Source organism: Dendrobates tinctorius, unplaced genomic scaffold (assembly GCF_039654945.1).
Source record: "Dendrobates tinctorius isolate UK_male_01 unplaced genomic scaffold, ASM3965494v1 ptg000003l, whole genome shotgun sequence".
Taxonomy (NCBI): Eukaryota; Metazoa; Chordata; class Amphibia; order Anura; family Dendrobatidae; genus Dendrobates; species Dendrobates tinctorius.
This window is the reverse complement of record NW_027361671.1, coordinates 79,248,370-79,267,992: the sequence shown is the minus strand read 5'-3', so window position 1 is coordinate 79,267,992 and position 19,623 is coordinate 79,248,370. Positions and strand designations below refer to the sequence as shown.

At 38.1% G+C, this 19,623-nt stretch overlaps 1 protein-coding gene across 1 annotated transcript in view; it reads left to right on the top strand.

The window, feature by feature from the left end:
- Window positions 1–19,623, top strand: part of FBN2 (fibrillin 2) — a 378,197-nt gene that overhangs the window by 269,624 nt on the left and 88,950 nt on the right. The window contains exons 28-32 of the mRNA XM_073557740.1: window positions 340–465; window positions 1,589–1,711; window positions 3,344–3,469; window positions 14,762–14,887; window positions 19,034–19,156. Of these exons, the coding sequence (XP_073413841.1) occupies window positions 340–465; window positions 1,589–1,711; window positions 3,344–3,469; window positions 14,762–14,887; window positions 19,034–19,156 (624 nt within the window). The remainder of the gene's footprint in view (window positions 1–339; window positions 466–1,588; window positions 1,712–3,343; window positions 3,470–14,761; window positions 14,888–19,033; window positions 19,157–19,623) is intronic.

Genomic DNA, 19,623 nt, shown 5'->3' with positions numbered 1-19,623 from the left:
AGGGAAGGAAGAAGCCTGAAAGACCATAAGTCTGTGATCTGCCAATATGTTTCCAAACCTGTTTTTAACGTGTTTCAGTGTAAACCATAAATAAGCAGGGAACAGGTCGATGATTCATGCTGCTTGTAGTTTGGGCAGCAGGAATTATGTGGTAGGTTCCCTTTAATGTCTTTCGTTGTGTTCATTTTTTTGCAGATTGCAAATGCAAAAATATTATAGTAAATTGTCAGAAGAATTAATAATTTCGTCCTAAAAATACTAAGCCTATAAATAATGTACAGAGGCATTCTGCACCTCGTATATGCATGTCTTTTTTCTGACGATTTCTATCTCATTTAGATGTCAATGAGTGCTCACTCAGTGAAAATCTCTGTAGAAATGGAAAATGTGTGAATATAATTGGCACATATCAATGTTCCTGTAACCCGGGGTACCAAGCCACTCCTGACCGACTGGGCTGCACTGGTAAGTTGAGATGACATATGCATGGAATGACGGAAAAAACACACAAAAGACAGAAACAAGCCTCACCATGTAATGTGTAGATGGTTGCTGCTAAATAATACAGCATAGATCCAAGTCTGTTGAGCACTGGAAAAAATTCAAAAGAAAAGGAAAAATGAATAAAAATGTACAAATCTTTTTTTCGCATGATTAAAAAAAGATATTCAGACAGTTAAAAAACCGTGCCCATTCTGACGCGTTTCTGGCCAAAGCACTTAGTCATGGAATGAGTTTGTAACCCATGAATAAATCATACTCGAGCATGGCATCATATAGAAGTATCCTACAATACTATATAGTTACACATATACATGCTGTACACAGATTATTGCTTATCATATTATTTTAGTTAACATCAATATATTCTGCTTATCATGGGCAATATTGACTTCTTCCTAGTTATATGCGCAGATTTTCTCTAATATCGGTTGAAGTTATATCTTCAAACATTTCATCTTGATTCTCAAACACGTCCACCTACATCCTACAACACTTTCTCACACTACAGTAATACTTTACACTTCACCCCCAATATCTACTGTACCTCCAGTAGTAGCAACCAAAAACGCAAAGACAAAATACAAGCTACAAAGACCCATGGCAGAAGCACGACAGCAACGTTGCCACAATGGTAAAAAAAATGGCTCCAACAAAACTTACCCTACCCAAAAAGGTCAGAGCAGGCACAGGATATGCCATAAATATCTGAAAGTTGTCAGTTTCACCTCTGGGATCCCCATTTCTCTAAAGATAATAGGTTTCTTAACCACATCTTATGTCTACTGGGAATTGGAAGCTGGTAAAGTATTTGCAATCCACTTGTTCGGCTATTTTTGGAATTCTCATCAAGGCGACCGGAGAGAGCCTTGCAAGTGTGGCCACATTTTTATCACAGCAGCCATGAGACAGAAATCAAGGGTCCCCATTTTCAAGATAGGTGTTGGTTCCCAAGGGGAAACCTCATTTATAAGAATTTATTTCAATGATGGGCTATGTCTGTATTTTGTACTGGAGATAACTTTTTATACTGGTAGAATATATAAAGGTTGATGTTACACAGCTTATAAATAATTTTCTGTTTCAGATATTGATGAGTGTAGGATAATAAATGGTGGATGTGACACACATTGTGAAAACTCAGATGGAAGTTATCTATGCAGTTGCCTTGATGGCTATGCTTTACTGCCGGATTCAAGAACATGTGCAGGTAATTGGGATAATCTTTGATTCACATACTGTATGCACACAAATATGCTTGCATAGATTAGGCGTATAAAGCAGGAGGAATGTAATATATCTTATGATAAGAGCTGAGATTTGAGGCTGTCCCCACTTGCCAGTAAGAATGGGAGTCATAAAGTTGTGTTCTGACTCATCAGACTACAAATCGTATATTTTGCAAGACAATTAAAAAAAATCATTGTGTTTTCTTATGGCAAGATTATTTCCCTTGCACAAGACAGGTTCAGTGAGATTTATGAGAAGTGACTTCATCATGCTCATTTCCTAATAGCTATTGCTGAGCCAAATCCACCACAATCATTTTCGGTTATGTTTCTGGGGAAAAGGTTGCAACACTAAGAGGCTATAGAATGAATCATATTGTTAGTCTTTCTAGAAAGTAATTACTAGCTTGTAGCTGACATCTTTATTGCAAGAACTTACATTTGTCCACACATTTGTCCGTATGCTTTTCCATTGCGATCAGATTTCATTTTTGCACATTACATTTGATGGCAAGCCACATTTATAACTTATGATTTGCCTTTAATCTGACCATGAACCCACATATATTTCTCTTTTGTTTTAATCGGAATAATTTTTTTTCAAGGGCCATGATTAACAGATATTTCCCATGTTATAAACAATTATATCTATGGCAACTAGATTTTATCCCATGTTTTCAGACATGCTGAACTAAACTCTACTTGTCCAGAAAACATAGATATAGTGCCGCATCACCACATAGAGCTACAGTGAGTATATAGGATAAGTCCTCCAATCCAAAGTAGGAGGCCAAGTACAATAGAAAAGTTTGCTGTGCTGCAACACCGTAATATAATCTCTATCCTAAGTGGTCAATGAATACAGAACGCTCACCACCATTCCATAGCCCGGGCTATGTTATTTCAGTGTAATATAGTGTTCTGCTTTTCTGTCTCCTTTATTATCATCCCCGCTTTTCTTAAAAGTGGCACCATCAATAGTGGTTTTAAAAACATCCGATTTCGCCTTCCTCACACACCTCTAATGACAGATACCTACTACTCAGTAAGGAACATAGTGCTGATCCTCTGACATTTTGAGTGAAAGTAGAGTAGTTTTTAGATAATCACATAAACACAAGTGTGACAGAAGCGTTTAAAAGGCTTTAAGGTGTAAATTGTAAAGTAGTGCAAAGCTGAAACTCCAATTTAACAATAGAAGTAAAATTATACATATTCTGTCCACAAATTGATTCTGGTCTCTACTAGATGACTGATCATCTCTAACAATAATGTTAGGGCCAATATGTATAATTAAGCCATATGCAGAAGAACCCAACTGCACCAAACTGCTCAATTAATGATAACTGTGATCTTGCCAACCAATTTGACCAAAACTGTGAAATAATAGAAAAGAAATCTAATTATATGTTTAGGGTTTATTTCATTAGATACAATATATTGTCATTAACCTGTCCAAGTTAATGGTTAACCTAGTTAAATCTAGTTCTCTGTGCAATAAAGTTCATTGTCATTGTCAATTAGGCAATACATGAATCAGACTATTATGTCTTTTATAAGACATTAGATTGTCCAAAAAATTGACAGTGACTGCATATATCTATGTTTTACAGATATTGATGAATGTGAAGACAACCCTGAAATCTGTGACGGAGGACAGTGCACCAACATTCCAGGAGAATATCGTTGTCTGTGCTTTGATGGATTTATGGCGAGCATTGACATGAAAACATGCATAGGTAAGTGAATTAAAATTCTTCTGTTTTCTCTCTCCTAAGATGGAGCAGTAGTCTGGAATAGTAATGACAACTACTTTTGTTTTGCCTATTCTGCAAATTCAGCGTGCTGATCTGGGTCATCCTCATTGAGATGCTGCAGCAGCTGGATTTTGTATGGGTTCCATTTGTGAGTAACTAATATCCGCCGAAGGGATGTTCAACTGATGCCAGATTGACACAATGAATTTGCAGGATAGGCAAAACTAAAATTGGAACAGTACCCTCAGTTTACACAGAACATTATGTTCAGTGATGAGGCAAACTTTTTGGGTGGGCCATTTATATGGATACACCTAAATAAAATGAGAATGGTGAAAGTTTTCTTGCTTAGGGTGTCCACCAGATATCAACACAATTTCTATCCGCTCCTCACATGTTAACCTCTGTGACATGTCAATGGCTGTAAACAAAGAGAAACTTGTAAATAACTCATGAAAGAATAAAGTTACATTAAAACCAAGCACACCATTGTTTTTCTTGTGACAAATAAAGTTGGATCCAAAATGGCTGACTTCAAAATGGCCACCATGGTCACCACCCATCTTTAAAAGTTTTTCCCCTCCCATATACTAATGTGCCACAAGCAGGAAGTTGATATCACCAACCATTTCCATTTTATTTAGATGTATCCATATACATGGCCCACCCTGTAGTATAATGTTCCCCATAGTCCTCCATATAGTATAATACACTCCCTATAGACCTTCATATAGCATAATATACTCCCAATAGACCTCTACATAGTATAATGCACACCCTATAGAGCTTCCTATAGTATAATGCACTCCCTATAGTCCTCCATATAGTATAATACACTTCACATAATACTCAATATAGTATTATGCATCCTATAGCCATTCATATAGTATAATGCACCCCATAGTCCTCCATATAGTACAACACACTCCCCATAGTTTAATGCATTCCTTATTGCCCTCCACACAGTATAATACGTTTCCCATAGTCCTCCATACAGTATAATGCATTCCCCATAGTCTTCCATACAGTATAACACAGACCCAATAGAGTGTAATGCACTCCCAATAGTCCTTGATAGAGTGTTCTCTGTGGGGACAGCATTATAGATAGTATAATGCACTCCCAATAGTTCTTGATAGAGTATAATGCAGTCTTATATGGTTTAATGCAGCCTCATATAGAATAATGTATCCCCATAAATTTTAATTAAGACCCACACAGTATCATTCAGCTCCATATAGTATAAGGCAGCCTCATATAGTATAATGAAGCCCAATAGAATATAATGCAGTCACATATAGTATAATGCAGACACTAGAGTATAACGTAGCCCCCATATTACTCCAGTATTATGGCCACCATGTACTCACTGATTTAAAAATAAATACAATACTCGTCTCTTCCCATTGCCCCGATGCTCCGGTCTCTGCAGCGCGTCTTCTCAGCAGCTCCACTGTTCGGCACAGCGTGGGACACTATGTAGTGAAGTCATCACACCCACTGCATCAGAAGAAGAGAAGGAATGATGGGAGAGGGAGCATCACCTGACGCTCTCTCCTTCATCATTGATTTCAACTGCATTGGGATCTATGATGCTGAAATAGTTCAATACGCTATGCAGCGGGGCTGGAGCCGACGCTGGCACCGGGCACTTGTGGCTCACGGACCCTATAGCGGCCACGTGGTGTGACACTATTAGCAGCACGCCACAGTCTGGGTGCCCCTGAGGGAGTGGGAACACTAAGCAAATGCCTAGTTTGCCTGACACTAATTCTGGCCCTGGTCTAGGACCAATACTTTGAAGAAAATGGGCGTCTCCTAATGACCATTCAGCAACCCTAGCTAATGAAAAAAAAAATTTGGGGAAAGTCATTTTGCTTACTTACTGGTCTTTCCAATAAAGTCTAAAAGTATTCTGACTCCATAACTATAAAGTATGTGTAAGGCTTCTGAAACATTACCTCTATGTATTTATTGAACCAGTACGCACACCAAGAACTTTGTCAGACAGTGTCACCTTAGCTGCAGAGGCACGTATGGAGATTCCAGGAGAGATTTATTCTCAGGGTGAAATTCTTGTGGTTATGCACAACAGCAGCAAGTAAAAAGATGGTTTTTCTTCAGGGTTGTGCAGAAGATAACACCAACAATGATGGCTGACTCAATACTTAACTAGAGACAAGGAACATGATCGATTACCTGCATCAGAGCTTGACTACAGCTAAATAGGCAGGACAAACTGAGAAAGCAAAACAGATTGCACAGCAGTAAATCAATGTAATACAATACTTTATAATTCCCAAATCGTGTTATAAGAGTTATTGGGTTGACTGTATTTATAACTTCTATACTATTGAGTGGACAGGGTTTCCATTAAGCATTACCACTTTTTCTACATGAGGCTACATTTGGGGTTCAAGTGAGGATCAGGTTCCAAAGATGGGGTGAAAAGCCCCCATCATCCTCAATTCTGCTATAATGGCAAACAATGATGCAAGTAAATCTTTCTAAGAAGATTTTAGTAAAGAAACATCATGTGCATACTGTAAAAAATTTACGTCTTTACTTTCATCGATTTATTCCAAGAATACATCCCGTTACAGCTATTATTTTCACATCAATTTAAAAAAATTGGTGAAACAGAGTATGAAAGTCTTTCACTGTAAAAAGAACCCAATTCTACATTACATTACTTCCAGATATTTCTAGAGCAAAGTTGAACTGCAATTGAAAACGAATGTTGTGCTAAGCAGTTATTAGTCATCTACCATTAGTGTATTATGACTGTCGTCACTTGAATTTACCACTAATTGTGGGAGGGTTAACTTGCTGCCCTTTTGAGTGGTCTCACTGATGTGTACCCAAATCCTTAGACAGTTTTTAATTGCAACAGTTTTGTATTAAGTAAAGGATGGTATAAATTATCCCTTGTGAAATGCATGATGTACTTGAAATTGCTCAGGTATAGAAATCCCTTAGCTGCTGGACATTGAATCTTTTCCTTTGAGTACTTTTATTGGAAAAAGTCTTGTCACCTCTACGGCCCAGTGTTTATTCTGTTCTTTAACTTACAGTAATCCAGATGCTGGTGATGTCATGGATTTATGAGAAGCACTGAATGTACTTAACCCCTTTAAAAAAAATCAGTACACAGGATAACCAGGCAGCTTTAACTATTGCAGAGAACTTTTTCAGAGCCGTTCAAAATTTAGCAAGACAGATCTCTGACTTGGCACCCCAGGAGATATTTCTCCACATTCAACTTAATTAGCAAAGACTCTTCGAAGGATATGGACTCTTCAGTTGTATTTTTTTTTACAGAAGTGCACATACTTTGGGCTAAAAATGAAATTTACAATTGGGTTTCATTAACCCCTTCAAACCTGAGCCTGTTTTCACCTTACTGACCAGGCCAAATTTTACAATTCTGGCGAGTGGTGATATAAATTATCAATAACAATAATAATAATAATAATAATGCTGAAATGGATCATTTCAATAAATCCCTGTGATCCAGTATTCTGAGATTGCTTTTTTTGTGGCACATTGTACTTTATGTTAGAGGTGAGTTTAGGTTGAATTTTTTTTGCATTCATAAAAATATCATATTTTTTGCAAAAATTTTGAAAATTTCGCAACTTTCAATTTTGATATCCTTAAAAAAAAGCCAATCATGTTGTACAAAATAATTTATCAATAGAATTTCCCATATGTCTACATTACATCTGCATCATTTTTAAACATAATTTATTTTATGTTAGAATGGTTAAAAGTTTTTCAGCAGTTTCTCATTTTTCCAGCAAAATTTACAAAACTGTTTTTTTTTGGGAGCACATCACGCTTGAAGTGACTTTGAGGGTCCTGTATGACAGAAAATACCCAAAAGTGACATCATTTTAAAAGCTGCACCCCTCAAACTGCTCAAAACCACATTCAAGAAGTTTATTAACCCTTTATATGCTTCACAGAAATTAAATCAAAGTGGAAGGACAAAATTAGCATTTTCATTTTTCCCACGAAAATGTTAATTTAGCCCCATATTTAGCATTTTTACAAGGGTTACAGAAAAAAAACGAACCATACAATTTGTTGATCAATTTCCCCTAAGTACGCTGAAAGCCCATTTGACTTTTGGATCACAAAATTGGCTGGGATAGGGCACAACATGGAGAGCCCATGATGTGCATAAACAGTGTAAATCAACCACAAGTGATCACATTTTGGATACTACACCCCTCAAGGAACTCTTCTGGATGTGTAGTGAGAGCATTGAACTCACAGGTGCTTCACAGAATTTTATCAAGTTAAACCGTGAAAATGAAATATTATATTATTCCCACAAACATGTTCCTTTGACCCCCAATATTTCATTTGCACATGGGTAAAAGGTGAAAATGGATGAAAGAATTTGTTATGCACTTTTTCATGAGTACGCCGATACCCCATATGTGGTAGAAAACTACTGTATGGACGCATGACAGGGCTCAGAACATAAGGAGCACCATTTGACTTTTGGAGGGCAAAATTGTCTTTAATAGATAGCGGATGCCATATCACATTTGGAGAGCCCCTGTTGTGCCTAAGAATTCAAAACCTCCCACAAGTGACCCCATTTTGAAAACTATATGCCTCAAAGAACTTATCTAGATGTGTAGCAAGCACCTTAAAGCTGCAGGTGCTTCACATAATTTTAGAATATTGAGCCGTGAAAATGAAAAAAATACATTTCTCTTGCAAAAAGTTGCTTCAGACTAAAATTTTTCATTTTCATAAGGGTAACAGGAGAAAATGGACCATACAATTTTTTGCGAAATTTCTCCTGAGTACTCCAATACCCCATATGTGTTAGAAAACTACTGTTTGGGCACCCAGCTGGGCTCAGAAGGGAAGGAGCACCAATTGAATTATAGAGTGATGTTTTGGCTGGAATAGGTTGGGGACGTCATGCCACATTTTACGAGCTCCTGACATTCCAAAATAGCAGAAACTCCCACAAGTGACCCCATTTTCAAAACTACACCTCTTGAGGAATTCATTGAGTGGTGTAGTAAGCATTTTAAACCCTCAAGCAATTCACAGAATTTTATTACATTGGGCTGAGTCAATGATAAATTACCATTTTTTCCACTTAAATGTTATTTTGGCCTCAAGTTTTCAATTTTCAAAAGGTAAAAACAGGAACAAATGTTCTACAAAGTATGTTATACAATTTCTCTTGAGTACGCTAGTACTTCATATGTGGTCAAAAACTAATTCTGATGCACAGTGCAAAGCTCAGATTTTAGTGCACATTTTGCTGGAATGGTTTGAGGGTGATCTGTCACATTGGCAGAACCCCTGAGGTGCAAGACCAGCAGAGCCCCCCCAAAATTACCTCATTTTACAAGCTATGCCTCTCAATCAATTCATCAAGGGGTAGGGGTGCAGTGATCATATTGACACAACATGTATGTCACAGAATTTTATACCATTGAGCAGTGAAGAAAACATAAACTTTTATCACAAAAATATAGTTTTAGCCCCAGATTTTACATTGTCACACTGGGAAATAGGTAAAAATGGCAACAACATTTGTCACACAATTTCTTCTGAACTTGTCAATACCCCATATGTGGCTGTGCAGTACTGATTAACTATACGGCAAGACTAGTAACAGAAGGAGCTTTATTTGACTCTTGGAAAACGAATTATTATAGAGTAGTTTGCGGACTCCATATAAAGAGTCCCTAAGTGCTATAGGAGCAGAATCTCCACTCAAGTGACCCCGTTATCGAAATTACACCCCTCATGGAATTTATCTACAGATGCAAGGTTGATTTTGCCTCCTTGGTTGTTTGCCTAAAACAAGAAAAACAAGCAGCAGTGAATGTTGCTGAGTGAAAATTGCAAATCTGCCATTCTAGTGCCCATACATTGTAGCATCCATACATTGTGCCCAGCTTGTGCTTGCAGATAAATGGACTTCTTAAATTAAGCTCTCTTATTGCTACAAAAATGCCAAACGTGGACACTAAATGTGGTTTAGGCACACTGGGGCTCAAAAGGGAGAGGGGCATTTGGTTTGAGAGCATAGAATTTGCTAGATTTCTTTTGGAGGGCGAGGAACCATTTTTCCTTTTTCAGAACGAGTCTTTGTACTACAAGTAATATTTCCATTGACAGTTGACGAATCTGAATGGGGACTTGCTTTTTTTCTGGATTTAGTTGAAGCTTTTATTGGGAACACTCTACATAACATTTTGGATTACAAAGAGTTGTGCTCAAAAGTTTACATAATCTGGCAGAATTTTTGCTTTCTTTGCCTTTTTTCAGAGAATATGAATAATAACGCCAAAACTTTTTCTCCATTCATGGTTAGTGGTTGGTTGAAGCCATTTATTGTCAAACTACTGTGTCTTCTCTTTTTAAATCATAATGACAACCCAAAACATCCAAATGACCCTGATAAAAACTTCACATACCCCATTTCTTAATACCATGTATTGCCCCCTTTAACATCAATGACAGCTTGAAATCTTTTGTGGTAGTTGTGGATGAGGTTCTTTATTTTCTCAGATGGTAAAGCTGCCCATTCTTCTTGACAAAAAGCCTCCAGTTCCTGTAAATTCCTGGGCTGTCTAGCATGAACTGCGTGTTTGAAATCTTCCCAGAGTGGCTCAATGATATTGAGGTCAGGAGACAGAGATGGCCACTCCAGAACCTTCACTTTGTTCTGCTGTAGCCAATGACAGGTCAACTTGACCATGGGTTTTGGATCATTTTCATGTTGTAACGTCCAAGTATGTCCCATGCGCAACTTCTGGGCTGATGATTGCAAATTTGTCTTCAATATTTGCTGATAACATGCTGCATCCATCTTTCCTTCAACTTTGACCAAATTTCCTGTGACCTGGTAGCTCACACATCCCCAAAACATCAGCGATCCATCTCCGTGCTTTACAGTAGGAATGGTGTTCCTTTCATCATAGGCCTTGTTGACCTCTCTCCAAATGTAACGTTTATGGTTGTGGCCAAAAAGTTTAATGTTGGTCTCATCACTCCAAATTACCTTGTCCCAGAAGTCTTGAGGCTTGTTTCTATGCTGTTTTGCATATTGTAGGTGAGATACTTTGTGGCATTTGCGCAGTAATGGCTTTCTTCTGGCGACTCGACTATGCAGCCCATTTTTCTTCAAATGCCTCCTTATTGTGCATCTTGAAACAGCCACACTGCTAGCTTTAAGAGAGTCCAATATTTCAACTGATGTTATTTGTGGGCTTTTCTGTGCATCACGAACAATTTTCCTTCACTTGTGGACAAAATTTTTGTTGGTCTACCTGACTGTGGTTTTGTTTGTACAGAGCCCCTGATTTTTCATTTGTTAATCACAGCTTGAACACTGCTGACTGGCATTATCAATTCCTTGGATTTTTTTGTATCCCTTTCCTGTTTTATGGTCTAAGAAGTAAGGTTTCTCCTTGTGGAGAGTGACATACCAGCTCTGGCTTGTCAAGGTAAGGAGACTTATTCGCCATGCAACGCTCCTCTGGGAAATTGAATATGCAAATTGCCTCTTCAGAGAGAAAGAGACTCGTTAAAGGGTCGATTGTGACTTGTAGGATCACTACTTCCAACAGGTGGCACTATAGAGTTCAAGTCTTCTTTCTCTCTGAAGAGACAATTTGCATATTAAATTTCCCAGAGGAGCATTGCATGGCGAATAAGCCTCCTTACCTTGACAAGCCAGAGCTGGTATGTAACTCTCCACAAGGAGAAACCTTACCCCTTAGACCCCAGTCCAGAGCCTCTCACCTAGCCAAATCAGTTCTCGTACTTTGCACTGATGAGGGCCAATAGTCCGAAACACCGTGTCTGCAAATTGAGATTCTGATTTGGCTTTAATCCTAAGTGATATTGCAAGACTCGTTAAAGGGTTGATTGTGACTTGTAGGATCACTACTTTCAACAGGTGGCGCTATAGAGTTCAAGTCCTCTTTCTCTCTGAAGAGGCAATTTGCATATTAAATTTCCTGTTTTATACAGTTCAACTAGCTTTTCCTGTAGATCCGTTGACAATTCTTTGGCTTTCCCCATGACTCACAATTCAGAAATGTCAGTGGCTGAATGAAAAATGCAAGGGTGTGTCTGGATTCCAGAAAATCACTCAACTTTTATGCACACACACTGATTACAAGCAAACAGGTCACAGGTTACCTTTAGTAGCAATTCAAACCCATTTAAATCAACTTCTGTACATGTTATCAGGTAAAAATCACCAGGATATGTGAACTTTTGATTAGGGTCATTTGGATCTTTTGGGTTGTCATTATGATTTAAAAAGAGAAAACACAGTAGTTTGACAATAAATGGCTTCACCCAACCACTAACCATGAGTGAAGAAAACAATTTTGTGTTATCATTCATATTCTCTGAAAAAAGTCCAGAAAAGCAAAAATTCTGCCGGGGTATTAAACTTTTGAGTACAACTGTATATCCTATGCTGAACACTTACATCGGGGTTTCCATCTAAATCTCAGAATGACGTGATTCAGATGAAGTCCCTGAGGAATCCATTTGCTATAATGAAGCAGAAGAGTTACTCTGGATTTCAACTGGCCTCTGTTCAGTGGTTTCCTTCTTTTCAGAGGTGCACAAAACTGTGGTCGATCACACTTTTGTGCATGCTTAAAAAGATGGAGACAGCCATATCATAGACCAGACTACGTCCACAGTGCCTCCATCTGCCTAATTATAGGGAATCTTCCGCTAAGGATTATGTCTAAATCATGTATTTTAGAAATTTACATGGAAACAGTGGTGTAAGCACTCAGCGTAGAGCCCAGGAGAAATGTCAGCCAAGTCTTACTGTGATCTTTGGGAGGCAGAATAACTAATTAACAGCAGGTGAAGAATTGGTTTTATTTATATTTGATGCCATTTCTCATGCGGCATAAGCGGTTAGACAGCTAAATGGCCCACCCTGTGTTAAATGACCTGGGCCAATGCAGGCACCACTCCTGACAGTGACAGTCAAGGCTTAGCTTTCACTTAAGGCCTGTTTCACACTTCAGTTTTTTCTGTCAGTTAAAATCCGCCAAAATGGCGGAAAACGGATCCGCAGGTGGACTGACAGAAACGGAGGTTAGCGGATCGGCGGATGTACGGATCCGCCGAAGGTAAAAATTTAAAGGAACCACGCCTGGGGGGGAGAGAGAAAGAGAGAGAGAATTTTTTTTTAACCAGCAGCCAAACAGAAATGCGAGTTTAATCAGGAAATAGTGGATCCGGACAGCAAAAAAACGTTACATGCTCCGTCCGGGCCGCTGAGCGGACGCCAAACTCTTGGCGGATCCGTACAAAAGCGGATTGAACGGATGACCATCCGTCAAGATCCGCTGATAATGCAAGTCTATGAGGAAAAAAACAGATCCGCCAAGAAAAATGGCGGATCCGTTTTTTTTCAAATCGGCGGATCTTGACTGATGGTCACAAACAGAAGTGTGAAACAGGCCTAAGCTGAGCTTATGGTGGCGATCATGCGTACTCTGCTTCTCTGCCTGCATGATCACCATGACATAAATTTAAGTCATTTTGCGGGAACCCCTTCCCCATCATGATGTAAACTTATGTCAAATGTCTTGAAGAGGTTAATATTTGCATCATTTGGCTTTTAAGACTGTTTGTTTCCCTGATAATTGCTGGCTGCAGGATTTGTAACTCTTCCCTTAACTGATTTACTGTATGACCAAAAACCACATGAAAGCATAGCTGAACTTTTATGCTATCATAAATAGGCCGAAAAAAAGTCTCTAAAAGACAAATAAAACAGTCATAAAATCTCTGTCTTAACAGCTGACTGACCAAGTTTTAGTTAATTCATTCTGTAGTCAGCAATAGACAGTACAACACATGTTATAGACAGCAATTTACAAAAAACTACTAGTAAAAATTATTCCTAGCTCTAAATATATGCAATTCAGTAAGTAAAAAAATATACCCCTGAAAGTACTGAATGTGACCATATATTTTAAAGTTTTAATTGAGTCATATAGTATGAGGTTGACATTACAAAGACTTGAGAAGAGCCATATCGTTAACTGTGTTTCTCAAGATGAGATGTAAATCTTTTCTAGTCCTTTCAATCCCCATTTTATATGTATTACTATGTTTTAGCCCCATCCTCAGAACTGTAAATGTAAAGTAGATATCACCTTTACTTTTAAACTAAGTCATCTATACTAGAAGAGCTAATTTCTCTAGGTCTCATTTATCTGTTTAATAGCAAGATTCAGGAAAAGCATAACAAATGCTGACTTGCTGAGTAAAAAATTGCATGTAAGCAAAATGCCATTTTAATATTTCTGTTATTTAAAAGGAGTCTGCCAGTAAGTTTATCCCCGCAAAAGCCTCATATGTGTGCATGCAGGACTTTGAAATATAAATTATTGACCCCTTTATATCTTCTACCATTTGCTATAATACTGAGGAATAAGCCCTTTAATTCATGTGAAAATTTGGTGTTAAGTGCTTTGTGCATGAAAAGCTCTTAACTAGCCTTTGCCTCATGATCTTGTTTTCACGCCCAGCATTAGCCTCTGTAGCTTGATTGGACAAGGAAACAACATCTGGAGGCAGAGGCTTGGAAAGTGCTCTGTCATGCCCAGAAAACTTAATGCCGAATTTTCATGTGATGTAAAACACTAATTTCTTAGTTGTGCAACAACAAATAGAAAATATGAAAGGAGTCAAAGATTTATATTTCAAAGATCTGCCTGGCCATATGTGCAGTTTAGGTTAGTTGATCTTACGGACAAATCCCCTTTACAGATGGCTTTAGATTAAGACAGATATCTTTCCCAACTCAGTGTGCTCAGCTCAGGATATGATTTCTATAAGTTACGTTAGGAAGGTGAAGTGCCCTCAGACACCTCTGGTGTCATTACCCAGGGCAGCAAGGTATTGGACAGGTAAAAAGCCAACCTATATATCCATGCTTCTCCAAACAGTAGATATATGGAAACAGTCAGTCTGCCCATCCAAATCACACGTCTGCTTGTTCATTGACACATTAATATCATGGAGAGCGATAGTCAAATAGTCATTACTGTATTATCAGGATTTACTGCACATTTATTGATATACAATTAGTGACTTCCTATGTGTAAATGAGGTGAGGCACTATTACTGTCTAGTTCATGCTGTGACCCAAATGTGTTTTCCATTCCCAGTCTATAGTATGATGATTTTTTCGAATAATTAGTATCTTTGCCAATGTCATTTTTCTTCTCTCTGCAGATGTTAATGAATGTGACATCAACTCAAACATCTGCATGTTTGGTGAATGTGAGAACACCAAAGGATCATTTGTATGTCATTGTCAGGTGGGGTATGCAGTGAAAAAGGGGACAACTGGATGTACAGGTACACCATGAGTCTACAGCTTTCTGTAACTCCAATCACTCCACGCCTTTGGACACAAGCATTTTCTTTGCCATACTCTGTTTTTCGTCAGTGTAATAAAGTCTTTCTAACATGACTTTTGTGTTTTGCTCATTTTTTTCTTCCAAGCATGTGGTTGCATGAAATGGGCATGTAAGGAGGGGAAGAAGGTTTTCTGTGATATTTGTGGCTTGCATGTGCATGATGGTGGGATTAACTACTTACTGGTTTGCATGGCTATGGGCAAATTCGCTAGGTAATTTTAAATGCAACACGAAAGACAAAAGCATTAGCGCTACATTTGGCTACATATGCTTTCTTCCTGCACAGAGCAGCTGAACATATGTGATTATGGCAGCTGAAATGACTAGCACATCTAAAATCACTCAACATACAGTAGTCACAGTTAAATCAGAGGCTTCTTCTCACCACATACAGTTTATTAATATGTAGGGTTAAAAAAGGTTCCCAATCCAAGTTGGCCTTTCTGTGCTGATAATTTGCTGACACGTGTAGCATTCTAGTAGACTTACCATTTTGTCTTTCCTAATCCCAGCTCTGATATTTATAAAGGTGTATAAAGCACAAAAAACATAGGACAGCAATTTCCTTTATGAATGACAAAGAAGAAATAAATCTGTATATAGACTGTTAAAAATGAGCATTGCATAAAAATATATTTGTATAGTTTCAGCCCAACCCTGTGTTTCACCCATTCTTACTTCTTGGGTTATGATGGACTTCAGCCAATGTGTTTTGTAGTTCACAGCAAGAGCCCCCTGAAGAAGCTGTGAAGTGCGAAACCAAGGGTCAGACTTAAGACTAACATGCCACAAGTTACAGTATACACAGGGAAAAGCAAAAGGGTAACAATGTTCTGAACTTTTGATTTTCAGGCTTCATATCTCACTATCCACTACTGCTTTGATAGTGAGACTACCATCATTTATAGACAATCTTCTTGGCTAGATCATGCAGAAATTTGACTTGCAATTATTTAGCATATGATTCTTGTCATGTCACTGCATTGTTACTGTTTTGCTCCAGGTGGTTGAAAAATATTTTTCTTCCTGAATATTACAGAATACACCTGTTCTCAATTTACCTAATAGCTCAGTGTATTATTAGGTTGATTCCAAAGCGAAAGGTCACTGGTTCCAATCGAGAACCTGCCTTGAAGATGATTTTCCAAGAAAAGATAAACAGCATCACCCAGCTCTCAGTCAAAAAAATTGCCAAACTGCATAATGTGAGTGCCATGACATTTGGAAGAATATGAAATGAAGTCCATCTATTCAGAAGCCAAAATGTCTATGTCCAGGCAAAATATCAGAGTTAACACTCCGGCTCATCCCAAGGTCTATCAGTTCTGGCCTGACAAACACGGCAGTGGAGGTGGCTCGTATGATTCATAAAAGTGAGATCAGACGTCGATGCAAACACCATACAACATATATTACACAAGTCTGGAATGGTGGCCCGAAAAAAAAGGGGAAGAAGCCTCAACTTCAATATTGTCATAAGAAGTGTTGGTTTGAGTTTACAAACAAGTACGAAAAGTGAATGTTTAAAGACAACTTAGACAACTCTGCTGTCACAGAATACGCTCCTCAATCTGTCTGTTTGGCCAAAGTAAATGTTAGCTTCAAAACTGGCCGACAACATACTAGCAGCCGGAAAAATCTTAATTCCCACAATGTGGAGATCAGCCCAAATTCCCACCAAAAAGCAGATCCTCAGGGAAACAGACTTATTGCATCATTCCGCCGAAATAGTGGCTGCTTCACAAGGGTCATATGTCACATTTTGGAAGATTTCGGCGACTTGGATCCAAATTAGACCCACGCCTGGAATTATTCTGAGCATTACAGACCTAGATGGAGCTAGACGTACACTTTCCTAATATATACACCATTAGTGAGGCATTGGACGCCTTTCTCTCACACAGAACCTCTGTTTAACATTATCTCTCAGATGCCAACCTCCCACAGACTGGCTATCTTCCTTTCTGGTTATTCTCTCTCCCTCCCTCCTCCAACTCTTTTATCACCCTCCCAAAAAAAAATCCACCACATAATTCCTACTATATCTTTCTCCACCCTTATTCTCACCCCCTCTAATTATGCAACTTTCCATCATCCCCTCAGTAGATGTACCGACCATCCTGTCTGATGAATGACTGTCAGACTTTATTTAACTCACATCTTCTTTAACCGTTAGACATATCTTTGCCTTCAAGTTTTACTGAATAGACTTGGTTTCCTCTTGTTGTCAGTTTGACTGTCTGAGCAACCATCTAATTTTTTACTATTCGTCGCTTGTTAGATGGAAAGCTTATTTTTGTTTTGTAAAAACTTCTTTTGTAAAAACGTGTTAAACTCTTGTTCAATTTAAACTTAATAAAAAGAACATTGAAAGAAAAAAGGTATATGTGAGTATCCTACAAGATGAGTTACTTCTTACACTTAAGTACTATGGGTGTGAAAAGGACGACATAGTGTTCCAACAAGACAACACGAAGCATGCATTGAGATTGGTGAAGAAATGCTTCAATGACATTTAGTAGAGGTGCTGAAGTGACCCCCACAGTCCCCAGACATCAACCCAATCAAACACTTATGGGTAGGGTTGAAGAAAAAACTGTATGCATACTCAAGTGAGTCGACCACTATGCACCAACTTTGGGAACGTGTAGAAGAGACTTGAGATCCAATTTCCATCGACACATGTTTGAATCTGGTCGAGAGCATGCCCAGAAGGATTCAGACAGCATTGAAAGCCAAAGGTGGATTTACAATATACTAACAAAATAATAAAAAATAACATTTAGATCTTTAGGAGCAAAACAGTAACAATGCAGTGACTTGCCAAAAATCTGCATAACTAATCATATGCCAAATAGTTGCAAGTCAAGTTTAAATATGAGATATCCAAGATAATTGTCTATAAAATGATGGTAGTCTCACGTTCAATGCAGAAATGAAAATTGAAATATGGAGCCTGAAAGTCAAAAGTTCAAAACATTGATTGTTACCCTTTTGCTCTTCACTGTGTATCTATATAAATATTTATACAACTCACATTTTTAACAGTATTTTTGAGTATATACAAATACATTTCTTCTTTATTACTTGCCGCAGTATGTTGCTGTGTTTCATACATTTTTAGAAATATTGGCGCTAGGATTGGGAAGAATTACAAGCAAATTGTCCTGAAGAACTGTAGAAGCCAATTTGTCTTAGAACCTTTTTATCCTTATAACTACCAATCGCACTGTCACTTTTGTGTGGTGAAAGATGCAGCTATGTGACTGAACACTGACTACACAGCCTGAATGAGGATAAGCTGTCATGCCATGGATAATAGTGGCTGTATTTTTTCTTTTTTCTAATCCGAAACCTAGATTATGCGGATATTAGTATATTAAATTGGTAGCCTTAAAGGGGCTACATATATTTTGCTGAAGTTCTAAACTATAATGGAGCATATGTAACACTTTAACTCTGTAATTAATACATAATCGTTATGTAGATAAAGGTAGTAAAGTTTCTTTCAGGAAGCAGTATGTTATATTCCCCATATGACTTTCATTGTATCTATAAAGTAGGAGTATGCTGCCACACCTGCCACTATTCTTACTGAATCTAGAATGTATTTTAGCCATTGCCTGAAAAAACTATAAAGTTAGCAGAAAGAGTAGCCTAGTAACTAAATGAAATCTATCCAAACAGTGCATTTGGAAAAAACATTAGAAATGTACGGAAAATGATTCTCCAGCCTACTTATGGCTCACGTGTGGACATTTTGTTCATTTTTTTTCCCCAGCATTTTTTTACACAGTAATGGCATCCTCTACATGTACTCTGCAGGGAAATAGGAAACATTATATTCACTTTCTATCCACCCTCCTAACAAGATGATGTTTCCCTTTAGCATAAAAGTACTGGTAATATCGTATCACTGGTCATCATATCATATATCTCAGAAATGTAAAGAATCTCTAAAAACATACGGTTACATCCGTTTGGGTGCTTGACCCATTGTCTTCGTGACATAAACTTATCCATAATGTAGTGAAACTCTAATTTCAGAATTTCATATTTGTTCTTATTTCAATATTCTTTTCAGATGTGGATGAGTGTGAGATTGGTGCTCACAATTGTGATCTACATGCTACATGTCTCAATGTACCAGGAAGCTTTAAATGTTTTTGCCAGGAAGGCTGGGTTGGGAGCGGCATCATGTGTCATGGTAGGCATAATTTTAAGTTTCAAACAAAGATAATAGGTTTATGTTAAGCAATGCATAAATTTTTCAAAAGTTAATTGCTATCTCCAAGGTGGCTGTAGCTCCATGTTGACATCTGGTTGCCGACAGGTCATGGTATAATTGCGGATTGTGCAGATCTGTAGTGTTTCTTTATATCAACTTTTAATAAGAACTCTAAAGGTGGGAATTCTTTTATTCTACTGTAACTTTGTAAGGAAACATTGAGATCGCTCTATTTTATGACAATATCAGGATTGTCCAATGATAGGCAAGCAACATGAAGCCTTAGCCTTAGGGCTCATACTCACTTGCGAGATACTCGCACGATTCTCGTGCGAGTCTCTTGAATGAAAACCTGGCACTGCTGCCAGCAAATGCGGCTGCATAGAATCGTGCGAGTCTCTCGCAAGTGAGTATGAGCCCTTACCCATAGCTACACTCTACACTTT